This window comes from Chiloscyllium plagiosum, unplaced genomic scaffold (genome assembly GCF_037043375.1).
Source record: "Chiloscyllium plagiosum isolate Xiang-an unplaced genomic scaffold, Cpla_swu_hap1 HiC_scaffold_28, whole genome shotgun sequence".
NCBI lineage: Eukaryota > Metazoa > Chordata > Chondrichthyes > Orectolobiformes > Hemiscylliidae > Chiloscyllium > Chiloscyllium plagiosum.
The window spans coordinates 22,145,656-22,157,778 of record NW_028270166.1 but is presented as its reverse complement, the minus strand read 5'-3'; the positions used below and the strand labels follow the sequence as shown (position 1 = coordinate 22,157,778).

At 37.4% G+C, this 12,123-nt stretch overlaps 1 protein-coding gene across 3 annotated transcripts in view; it reads left to right on the top strand.

The window, feature by feature from the left end:
* The window catches only part of ap3d1 (adaptor related protein complex 3 subunit delta 1), a 107,349-nt gene extending 95,523 nt beyond the window's left edge, over positions 1–11,826 (top strand). For all 3 annotated transcript variants that reach the window (XM_043721194.2, XM_043721195.2, XM_087976042.1), the window contains 6 exons: positions 334–523; positions 1,485–1,573; positions 1,660–1,745; positions 5,176–5,297; positions 7,875–7,954; positions 11,118–11,826. In XM_043721194.2, the coding sequence (XP_043577129.1) occupies positions 334–523; positions 1,485–1,573; positions 1,660–1,745; positions 5,176–5,297; positions 7,875–7,954; positions 11,118–11,234 (684 nt within the window). In that variant the 3' untranslated portion in view covers positions 11,235–11,826. The remainder of the gene's footprint in view (positions 1–333; positions 524–1,484; positions 1,574–1,659; positions 1,746–5,175; positions 5,298–7,874; positions 7,955–11,117) is intronic.
* The last annotated feature ends 297 nt before the right edge of the window (positions 11,827–12,123 follow it).

Below are 12,123 nucleotides of genomic sequence, written 5' to 3'. Positions count from 1 at the left end.
TTGAGTTGAACAAAGCTGATGCAAAGTTTGCACTAATAAACTGAAAAAGGTTGAGGCTGCCATTTCCCTTCTCGATCAATCTGTCATTAAATTACATGCTTAGATCTGACAGTTGAACCCCACCAGCTCTGTTTAGCTTAGAACTGTTTGCTGCTGGCCGTTTTCTCACCTTGTTCCATCTTGTTTTCTTTGCCCCTTAGCCTTGCACTCTACTTGGCCTTTATTGACTTTGTGCAATGCCATGGGTGATTGAGTAATGTATTAAATATGTTGAATGTTTTTGTAGTATGACATTATTTAAGTAAAAACATGCTCTTTTGAACTATTTACTAGATGTATGATACTCAAGGAAATCTTCAGGATGGAAGCCAAGTTGTTGTATCAGTTATCTTCCAAAATCAAAGCAATGGTTATCTTAAATCAATGGAGTTCAATGTTTTAGATTCTCTCAACACTAAACTGGTTCGACCAGAAGGATCCTCTATACATGATGGTATATCTGTTCCTTTCCAGCTTCCACCAGGTAAGACATTTCATTGCTATGGTATAATCAGTTATACTATTTACTTTCAGACTTATTTTCAGCTAACTCCTAACCATTTGAGTAGTGCTACAGGATTTGTGCTACATTTCAAACTTTGCAACAAATTAAATGCTTGAAGAACAAACAACAATGTACAATTACAAATGCAAATTTTTAAAAAGCAGCATTTGCCAGAAATCTGAAAAGACAAAAAGCCCAATCATCATCATTTGTTGAAATGTTATCTTTAATTTTGTTTGGCACTAAGGATCTGATTGCTTTATGGATTTCTACTGCCCTGTGAATTTCTTCAGTTTCTAGTTTAATTTTGTTATTCCAACTGAGTTGTGCATTTTCTTATTTTATTCAAATAATATTTTTTAAATAATCACGGACAAGTTGCTACTTGTCTCACCTGTATCACTACTTGTGTCTCATGTCTACACATTTGGTAGCACAAATCATGTGTCTGTCATCATTTTAGTATTGCCATGTTCATCTTTTTCTCTACAATGCCTGCATTTCAGTGATATCCACACGTGGGAGAAAAGAGCGAACTACCTATGCAATCTCTTAACAGTGGAAAGATGGGTATTCTGCAAGGCTACAACACAAGCCATTTTTTTTGCCATGTTTGTGCAACATAGGGAGTATTTATTTCCTATCCCTGCCTGTCCTTAAGGTGGTTGTGAACCATCCTCCTTGATCACTGTAGGTTCAAGGATTGAAGACAGCTATTTGGGAGTTCCAGTGTTTTGACTGTGATGATTTCTAATTCAGAATAGTGTGTTACTTGGAGGGAATGTTTGCAGCATCTTTGTATTGTGGTGAAATTCCAATAACATTTCAGCATTGTCTTTCTTTGTGCTTGGTAGATTTACTTGAATTGATGGCTGTTGAGTTGTGTATAACAGTGTTTGTTAGAATGTTAACCAGTTCAATTGTATTTTTTAAAATACAGAAGTTTCAAATGAAGCTCGGTTTGTGTTTACTGTGAAAAGCATAATGATGCCACAGAAACTGAAAGGAACGCTGACCTTTATAGTAAAAGTAAGTTCAATCATTGAGTAGATTTCCGTTTTCTGAATTTTTCTTGTATTCTATTCAGTCCTTCACTCTCCTGTTCTTTTTTCCAGACAGACGATGGATCATCTCATGAAAAACTTGATTTTAAGTTGCACTTCACTAGCACTTCCTACATGATCACGACGCCTTGTTATAGGTTTGTTTCAAGTTATACTAGGATTTATTCTGCTTTGAGAATATTGGTGACACCCAAGACAATTCAAGTATTAATTATACTTTAATGCCAATCATGAAGTGGTGATACTATTAAAATGAGGTCACTGAAGTGAGAATAGAAAACTTGCATGTACAATTGTGATCTGAAGTTAAATATAGGTTAACATTAAGGTCCTTCTTGAGAACCTTAAAAACCTTTGCTTACAACTTAGTTGCAGTTGTCTAATGGCAATATTGTCATTCTTGCGCATTACGCACTAACCTGGTGGGCAGCACGGTGGCACAGTGGTTAGCACTGCTGCCTCACAGCGCCTGAGACCTGGGTTCAATTCCCACCTCAGGCGACTGACTGTGTGGAGCTTGCACGTTCTCCCCGTGTCTGCGTGGGTTTCCTCCGGGTGCTCCGGTTTCCTCCCACAGTCCAAAGATGTGCAGGTCAGGTGAATTGGCCATGCTAAATTGCCGTAGTGTTAGGTAAGGGGTAAATGTAGGGGTATGGGTGGGTTGCGCTTCGGCGGGTCGGTGTGGACTTGTTGGGCCGAAGGGCCTGTTTCCACGCTGTAATGTAATCTAATCTAACCTAATTGTTCAACTGCCTTGAGCAAATTTGCATTTCTTTTCTCTTTCTAGTTATTTACAACAATGTCATGTTGCAGTTGTATATTCTTTTGATCACGGTTGATGGTAATGCTGGACAAGTCAGATCTCAATGAAACATAACTTAATAGTATAAAAACTAAAAGAACTGTGGAATCTATAATTCACAAACGAAAACAGAAATTTCTGGAATAGCTCAGCAGGTCTGGCAGCATCCATGGAGAAAGATCAGAGTTAACATTTTGGGTCGAGTGACCCTTCCTCAGAACAGGATGGACTGTGTGTTTATTTTTGCTGTCGATTATTGTGGTGGTTGGTTACTAAAGCACACTCGCATTCATATGGTTACACAAAAATAACAACCATAGCAATATATAAGCGTTTAGTTCTTAAAACCAGTAACAAAGTTTAAACCTATTTGCTAACATTTTTCCTAATGTTTGATTCCAGAGAAACATCACTCCTATCTCAAACTCATACATTTTAAAATTTAACTGATTCTTCATGCTTTTCCCCCATGGATCGCTGAGAAACTTTTAAAAATCATTCCCAAGTCTGCTGACTTTCACAATTTTGATGGCCTAAACTTTGGGTTTTAGTATCTTTAAGACTTCCATACAAGCTTACTTTGCTTGGAAACTTTACAAATTCCATACTGAGAGAAAACTGATCTGTGTTCTGAATTGAAATCCTGATTCTTCTGATCTGCTTCAAGAAAACTACTCTCGCTTCTGGTTTGAAGTCAAAAGTTAAACCACTAGCCACTAGTTTGTTGTAAACTTGGCAGTATAAACATTCCATCCATTCACCACCGGTGTCTTGCCAAGCATTTGACTGAACTCCTATAGCTTGACAATGATATATCTAGATCATTGACAAGCAACTTCATGATTTTGACTTTTTTTTTTAAGAAAAGAACATTAACTTCATAGAAGTGGCCCAAGTCTATCTGTCTGTTTATGAAAAAAATCAAATCCTGAATGATATATTTTATACTTCGTAATATGTGGATTAGGTCTTCACATCCTGTAGTGAACAATATGATGCAATGGTGTACTATTTCTGTTTAAATGAATAAGACAGTTTGCGTTTTTTTTTGTTTATATACAGAAAGATTTGCTTTTGTGAGTACACAACCCTTCTATAGGAGCATTCTGTTCTCTGTCTTCTAACTTTTTGTGGAATCTATGGAATTGGTATCTGGAATTGTTCAGCAGTGACTTAGGAATTTCTGTAAAATAACTCCAACATTTCTTTAAAAGGACCAGACTCAATGTTTGAGTGTGTGTCAAGTTTTTTTAATTGGTTAAATCGAAGGAATTTCAAGATCTTGCTAATTAAAACTTGAACACATCATGGTCTTGTAATGCCAAATGCTGTCATGGTCTCTTGTTTAGCTCCTGGAGTAGTACATTTGACACTAATATACTTGCTTGGTATAAATCTACTTTTACTTCCCTCTCCAAATGTATAAATGACTGTTTTGGTTCACTTGTTGTTTTAACCTGTTCCTGCCTATCTGAACTTGTTTCTTTTTAACTTGATTTTTTTCCCCTCTTTGGTCCAGACTCTTTCTCCCTCCACCATAACTCTAATTTCTTGATGCTGGCCACCCCTTCACGAGGGGCATCCAACCTCTCTGTACTTTCATTCTCCCATCAAGGTAGTTTGAGAGCTCTCCTTGACCCCCTAGCTTCAAGTTTCATATAATTTTAACTTGCCACTTTTTGCTCTCATGCCACAGTTCCATCCTCCAACCTGCAGTGGCCCAATAAAGCTCGAGGGACAGCACCTCACTTCTGAATCAGCACTTCACAGCCTTCAGGACTCAGCATGGAATTCCAACAGCGTCAACATTCAGCCTGTCCTCTTTTATTTGGCATGTTTTGTCTTTAGTTTTAAGTGCCCAAAAGCAAATTCATGAAACAAATTTCTTTATCTTCATATTCACACTCACTTTGAGCAAATGTTTGTTTACGACAACTCCTTGTGTCGTCTTTGTCATCATTGCCTTTTAACATTATCTAGCCTTACCGTATCCCAAATGAGTCTATTATTCACTCCTCCTCTTCATCGCTCCTCCCCCTTCATCGCTCCTCCCCCTTCATAAAACCCATTACCTTTCTACTTAACTTCAATTCTGACTTGATACAATGTTAATTGTCTCTCTCTGAACAAATGCAGCCAGACCGCCTGAGTATTCCCAGGACTTGGTTTTTATTTAGTGTAAATTTCATAACTCCTTGAGCTTATGACCAGTAAAAGTGGGCATGATCAATGTTAACAGGATTATGCCAGTGAATAGTGACATAATTTAGTAGCTATCATACTGGTATGCATCCCTCTGTCTAGCTCTAACTTCAGTATGTTTGAAAATTTGTGGATAGACAAGTGGAAAAAACATTGCATGGAAGTTGTTTGCTTTTTAAACCCAAGTAGTTCACTAAAATACTTTTATGCAAAGGAACCAGTCACTTCTTCGTGGCCTGGTATGTATGTGACTTTAGTTTAGTTACATATATAGGGACTGTGTGTCAATTAAGTTGCCTTTCAGGCCCCTCAGTTGTTAACTATTATTTTTCAAGGGTGTCCACTGCCTTGGCAACCTTCCCATTTGCCAACAGCAGCTATTTCATGTTTTAAATATTCTTCAAACTTTCACATCAAGAATTTTCTAACGACAATGATGTCAATATATGGAGTAGTTGGTTGGCTTGTTGTGTAATTACACTCTCTACAAATTAGACCTTTCTTATACTGAAAGGTTCTTGATTACAAAGTATTGTTTCTAAATGTTTTCTCTTGCTTTGCAGTGACGCGTTCGCAAAATTGCTAGAATCTGGAGAATTGAAGATGTGTTCAATAAGAGTAGATGGAATAAATATTTCTTTCCAGCTGCTTCTAGCAAAAATTTGCTTTCATCACCACTTCTCAGGTACTTCTTTCTGTACTGATATTTGTTTTGTTGTATTCACAGAGTTTCCTTTGAATATTGATGACCTCTATATAGCTGACATTGTATTTTTGAGTTAATTGCATGTAGACTTGCTGTCATAGCCTCACAATGTGCCAGCAGAACAAGTCAGAGTCTTTGTATAAAACTCAAAGCCCATAGAAAATGTACGTGGCCTTACATAAAGCTGAAACAAACAATTTGTAGTAGCTGAACATAGTTTCTTGCCATCAGTTTATTTCATGTGGGCAGAATGTTTTGGACTAGCACAGCTGTGTTTTCTTTTCCATAGCAAAGCATTCTTACTGAAAGTTTGTTTTCAACAGTGCATGATTATTTTAGTTTTCAACAATGTTTGTACTTACTGTTTGCAATCTCCAGATACCTTCAAAATTGACTGAATCCAGGATACCTTTTATATAGCACATTTGATGCCAGCCCTAATTTTTACTAAACAATGCATTTCTGATATAACCTGATGGAGGAGTGGCGCTCCGAAAGCTAGTGCTTCCAATTAAACCAGTTGGACTATAACCTGGTGGTGTGTGATTTTTAACTTTGTACACCTCAGTCTAACACCGGCATCTCCAAATCCTGATCTAACCTGGCCATTGACACGTAGAATTGCAACATTAGAATTAATCTCGCACTAAACAATTGTAATACAATCACAGTACCATTCTTTGCATTGTGCCTTGAAGATTGCTAATTCTTCCTATTTGCCTGAGACTGATGGACTGCACTTCATTGGTGAAATTAAGGGTTCGTTCTTGCTAGAATGCACATTAATTTTATCCAGTATGTATCAGGCCAGCACTGAAATCATTCAGTTTAGTTTATATGCTGCACGTATTGGATTTGCATTTAGTTACCATGTGACTTTTTAAAACTTTCGTTTTTGCAATTGCTATTCGGAAATAACTTCAAAGCTTGCCTCAAAATTCTGACTGAATCTTCTTCATTCTGGTATAGTTACACAAATCTCTCACAAATAGGTCATAATTGTTCCACTATCTAAAAATGAACACTCGTTTTCTGGACCTGACCATCCAATGCATGCAACTCGAAAGATCCATTGGTTAGTAAAAAATGTAAATGGCCTTCCACTGGGACTTAATCTTGAACAGTGAAACATTAGTCATTCTATTTTTCATGTTCAGCTATGTTTTTGCCAGGAGGTCAGATCACAAGACAGATTTCTTTTTATATTTTAATAGGGTGGTCTCTTCAAATGCAAACACTGTTGTAGATTTGGTTTTAACAATAAAACAGATCTTCATTATGCAAAAGAAATGAAGGTAAAATAGATTAAACCAAGTTATGTAGTTTAAATCTAAAGATTTTAGAGAACACGGTAAAAATAAATCCTAGTAATCCAAACAGCATTACGTTATAATACTGTTAAGGGCTAGAAATCATTTGCTTCACCATCCCACATAAGGTTTGACTTGGCTGTGAATTAAATTCCTGGCTGCGAAAATGTGATAGCCTCTGCTTCGTCATTTGACTGAGCTTAAACCTTTTCAGCTTCACATAACCGCTCTAGTGTTTTAACCAAACACACTGGTGTGGGGCTTTTTAATTTAAACACTTTACACCGCAAGTGTATTTAGCCATTCTAAATTATCTTCTCTCTCCGTCAGGACATCCAGCTTTAGTTAAGAGCCCAAAATTTAACTAAAATATACCTTTTTTTTTCCAATTTGTTTCCCCTAAGCCTAAAACAAATTTCAGAATTTCCTATCTAAGCGCCTAATGCACTACCCTATTTACTTCGCTCACCATAAACTCTTTCAGTTAAAACCAAAACCCATTAATCGCCGTGTAGCCTTTTCTCACTTTTTAAAAAAAATCTTCGTGGCTGGAGAAATATAGATATTAAACCCTTCAAAAACACACAACCCAAGTGCCACTAATTCAAATTCAAGAATGGAAACTCAAAAATAATTAATATTAAAACATCTAAACAGTATACCATACATCAAACCACTTGGTTATAAACAGTTCTTTTACTATCAATCTGAATATCTTGATAATGTAACATCTTGGAAAGTGCTTGTGCTAACACGTGCTAATTGATGAGGGTACTATGGGACAAGGTTATAACTGGAATGGATCATCTATTTTCAGATGGCCAAGAAGAGTGTGTGATAGATCTACATTTATTTTACTGGTTGCTATCAGCTTCTTATTGCAAAGAGCTCTCCTGTTAATTCTTCAGGCTTGTTATCTCCTGAAGAATGAGATATTCTGATTGAAACTCTATTTGTAAAATTTTACAAATAATGAGAGGAAATACTTTCTTTTTCCTCCTAGCACCAAACCAGGAGTATTCATTTCCTAGAGCGGTCTTGAGCCATCCTGGTCCTTGTACTTGATTAAAAAATTCTACAAAATGGGTTCATAAAACTTAGATGTCCTGCTTTAGCATTTTTAGAATTTCCTTATCATAAACCAATTTTACTCAAATGAGGTTCTGCTGTATAACATGTTGAGTGAATTTTTAAATTGTATTTTGTGGCATAATGTGTGCAATAATCTTTCTTTCCATCCTCATAGTTGTGGAACGAATCAATTCATGTGCATCTATGTATAGTCGTTCTATCCAGGGTCATCACATGTGTCTTTTGGTGAAAATGGTGAGTATGAGCCTGTAAGTAGAATGTTGTGATGTGTCCGTGTCACAATCCTTTTGCTTGTCTGTAATCCTTGGCCTCTATCAGTTTTGAAAGCTAGGACGAGACTCCAATACTTTTAGCATACAGTGAGAACTTAATCACACACTGTAAACATTCCATTAATAATTGTAAATAAAGAGATGGAAGTGAGGGAAGACTATCTCAAAATTAGAATCACTAGGGAAGCAGAACTGAGCAAACTGATGGAGCTGTGGGCTCACAAGTCTCCAAGTCCAGATCGGCTTCATCCTAGGGTGCAAGGTTCCTGATGAACATTGGTGTTAATTGTCCAAAAACCCCTAGATTCAAAAGGTTCCATCAAATTGGAAAATAGCAAATATGAAAATGGATCATTTATGGAAGTTATAGCTGTGCACTGAGAAAATCTGAAGGCATTCAGGAAGAGTTTCAGGGATTCCGCATGGAAATTGTTTAACAAATTTATTAGATGACTTTGAAAGAGTAATGTGCTGTGGATAAAGGTTGGTTTTAAACATAGTTTACTTATTCCAGAAAAGAAATTTAGAAAATTTGATCAAGTGCCACATCCAAGGTTATTGCAGAAGGTAAAAGCCCATGATGTAGGGTGTGAAATGATAGCATGGCTAGAAGATTAACTGTTAACAGTAAACAGGATATTATACAATGGATCTTTGACAGGGTGCAACAATTGGAAACCCACAGGGTTCTGTGCTGAGGCCTCGACTTTTTATAAATGTCACCAATGACTTAGATGAGCGGAATGAAGGCATACTAGCTAAACTTGCAAATGACACAGTTCAGAATGTACATTATGAAGAGGCATAGGAGTTCCCAAAATGGAAGGTTGAGTGAATGCGCATAAATCTGACAGATGGAATATAATATGAGGAAGTATGAAGTTCTTCATTTCAGGAAGAATGAAAAGCCATATCACTTAAATGGAAAAAAACTAAGGAAATCCAGTGGCAGGAGAGTTGAGTTGTTCTGGTGCACATGTCTAAAATGTTAGTATGCAGGCAAAGCACAAGGTTGATTGGATGCTATCCTTTATTATGAAATAAATAGAGCTTGAGGACATTGGTGAGGCCACAACTTGTAGTGTGTGCAGTTTATTTTCTTTCTTAAGGAACCCCATAAGATCCATATTCTGTAGGAACTGAAGTAGGTCATGCAGCTCATCAAGCCTTCTCTGCAATTCATTGAGGTTATAGCTCCTGCGACAACCCTCAGCTCTGTTTTCCTGCCTTAATGCCCATAAACCTATGATTTCCTCAATGATAAAATTCTGTGCATCACAGCCTTGAATATACTTAAGGACCCACTCTCAACAACCATTTGTCAGAAATAATTCCACAGATTGATCACATGCTAAGAGAAAACCTCCTTGTCTGTCTCTTAAATAAACTGCCCTTTACTGTGAGATTATGCCCTTTGGTGCCAGATTCTCCCGGAAGGGGAAGCAACATTAGCATCTACTCTGTCAAGACCCATAAACCCAAATGAATACAGTCTCACCTTACTTTCTGAAGAAAATTCTCTGGACCTTCTCTGGACTTCCTCCAGTGCCAGTATATTTTTCCTTGCATCAGGAGATTAAAACTGGTCACAGTATTCCAGCTAGTGTCTTGATTAGTTTTAGCAAAATGTCCCTGTTTTAACACTCCATTTGCATTTAAATAAAGCAACAGTCGGTTTGCAATCCTAGTATTTAATGAACCTGGAATTTAGCTTTTTGTGATTCATGCACAAGGATTCCCAAATCCCTCTGTGCTGCAGATTTCTGCAATCTTTCCCCATAATGTTCAGCTCCTTTATTTTACTGTCAAATTTCACATCATCCCACTTATTCCATCTGCTAAGTCTTTGTCCACTCAATCAACCTGTCTGTTTTCTTCTGTAGACTAATTCTCATCCTCATTACTTGACTTATCAACTACATTTATTGTCCACAAACTTGACTATTGCACCTTCACTTCCATCATCCAAGCAATTTATGTTGTAAATAACTATGGCACCAGCACTATTATTTTGGAACTCTGAAGTACTCATTTCAAATTTAGAATTTTGAAGCTTGTGTAATACTTTTGGAAGTGCTCATTTAACTGTCGCATTGCAATTAGAGTCATAGAGATGTACAGCATGGAAACAGACCCTTCGGTCCAACCCGTCCATGCCCACCAGATATCCCAACCCAATCGAGTCTCACCTACTAGCGTACGGCCCATATCCCTCCAAACCCTTCCTATTCATTATATCCATCCAAATGCCTCTTAAATATTGCAATTGTACCAGCCTCCACCACTTCCTCTGGCAGCTCATTCCATACACGTACCACCCTCTGTGTGAAAAAGTTGCCCCATAGGTCCCTTTTATATCTTTCCCCTCTCACCCTAAACCTATGTCCTCTAATCTTGGACTCCCCGACCCCAGGGAAAAGACTTTGCCTATTTATCCTATCCGTGACCCTCATATAATTTTTTAAACCTCTATAAAGTCACCCCTCAGCCTCTGACGCTCCAGGGAAAACAGCGCCAGCCTGTTCAGCCTCTCCCTATAGCTCAAATCCTCCAACCCTGGCAACATCCTTGTAAATCTTTTCTGAACCTTTTCCAAGTTTCACAACATCTTTCCGATAGGTGATTTGTTTGTCCAATTATCTCAGATGTCATTATGTTGTATATTCTCATTGTGACAGCTATCCTGTAAAGATAGGCAATGAGTTTGCAAATCAGAGGCCCTGTTCCCAGTGTTATGATTTCTCTAATCCAGTTACTTCATTTGAATCTTACTGATGCCAAATAAAAATGTCAGCATCCCACTTGAGATTTCTAATAGGGCTATATAGTTGAATTTAGGAATTCTGATCACAAAAGGTGCTACAGCTAAATGAGCGCATTCAACAGTGCCAGGGCTGATTGCAGTGCCCTACAATTGTGCTAACACAGCCAAACAATAAAGCATGATCTTTAGCTCAGGGTCACTCGAGGGTCTGAATTTGCGCACTTATTTGGGGAAGCTCAAGATTTTATCGAGTGTTTTTTGAGCTGAAATATTGCAGGTAAACTGCTTCAAGTTAGATTTTATCTTATCAAAAGTGAATAGGTGTGTGCCATTTCAAGCATTACAATTTTATTTTAAACAGGGTGAAAGCTCTGTCTCTGTGGATGGGAAATGCAGCGATTCTTCCCTTCTTGAAAATCTACTTGACGAATTGAGGGAGACGTTGACAGAATTGCTGAGCTGTTGTAAATCACACTAGAACTGTATTATGTTTTCCCTGAAAGCATGAGCTACGTAACACAAGGCATGTGAATTATTTATCTTCACAGTCATTTGCAGTTAGACATCTTAGTCTCGTGTTCAAGATTTTCTTTGTTTTCTTTGGCCACTACTCCACATACGGTTTCATCACAAATCCATTACGCAACCATGTGTATTATACTGGTTACTGAGACCAGCAGCCGTTCAAATATTCAAACTCCTAGAGTGTATTGAACCGGTTTGTGTATTTCAAATTGATACTGCATTCCTGAAGAACTGAATTGTAGTGACGCTGTGTAAGCAGCTGTAAACCAAAAGTAATCTGCCAGTCTCAGTCACAGACTGAACATTTACTTTAAATTTGTCTTAATTAAATGTTTATTCCAAAAATAGTGGTGTTTTGTTTGATGGTCAAAACTGTCAATCTAGCATGTAGAGTTCTCTCATAGAATCCTGTGTGTTGATTCTAGGATTTTGAACAATGTGTTTAAAATTATTTACTATCAACATTCCCTCTTGGAGGTTAAAAATAATAATGACAAGCTGCTGTATCTTTTGTGTCGATAAACCAATAAAAATGTAAAACCTTCTGTTGGCTTGCTTTTTTGAAAAAAAGGCCACCTCCTCCTCAGTTTTAGTTTTAAGCCTCTTGCAGCAGGTGTTTTATCATCCTGTAATTCACTATACGATCAGGTCAAAGCATTTGGACTTGGTGTGTTGCATCCGTTCTGGTGTCAGCTAGCAGCCAGTCACTCCACTTGATTCCAAGGAAATAAGATTCTTATGAAATATTAAAGGGCCAGACAAACTTTTCCTTTCTTGCTTATAGTGAAGGATATACAGTTCCCCTCGACACATCTTTTGAGTCCCTTTTATTACTTATAAAT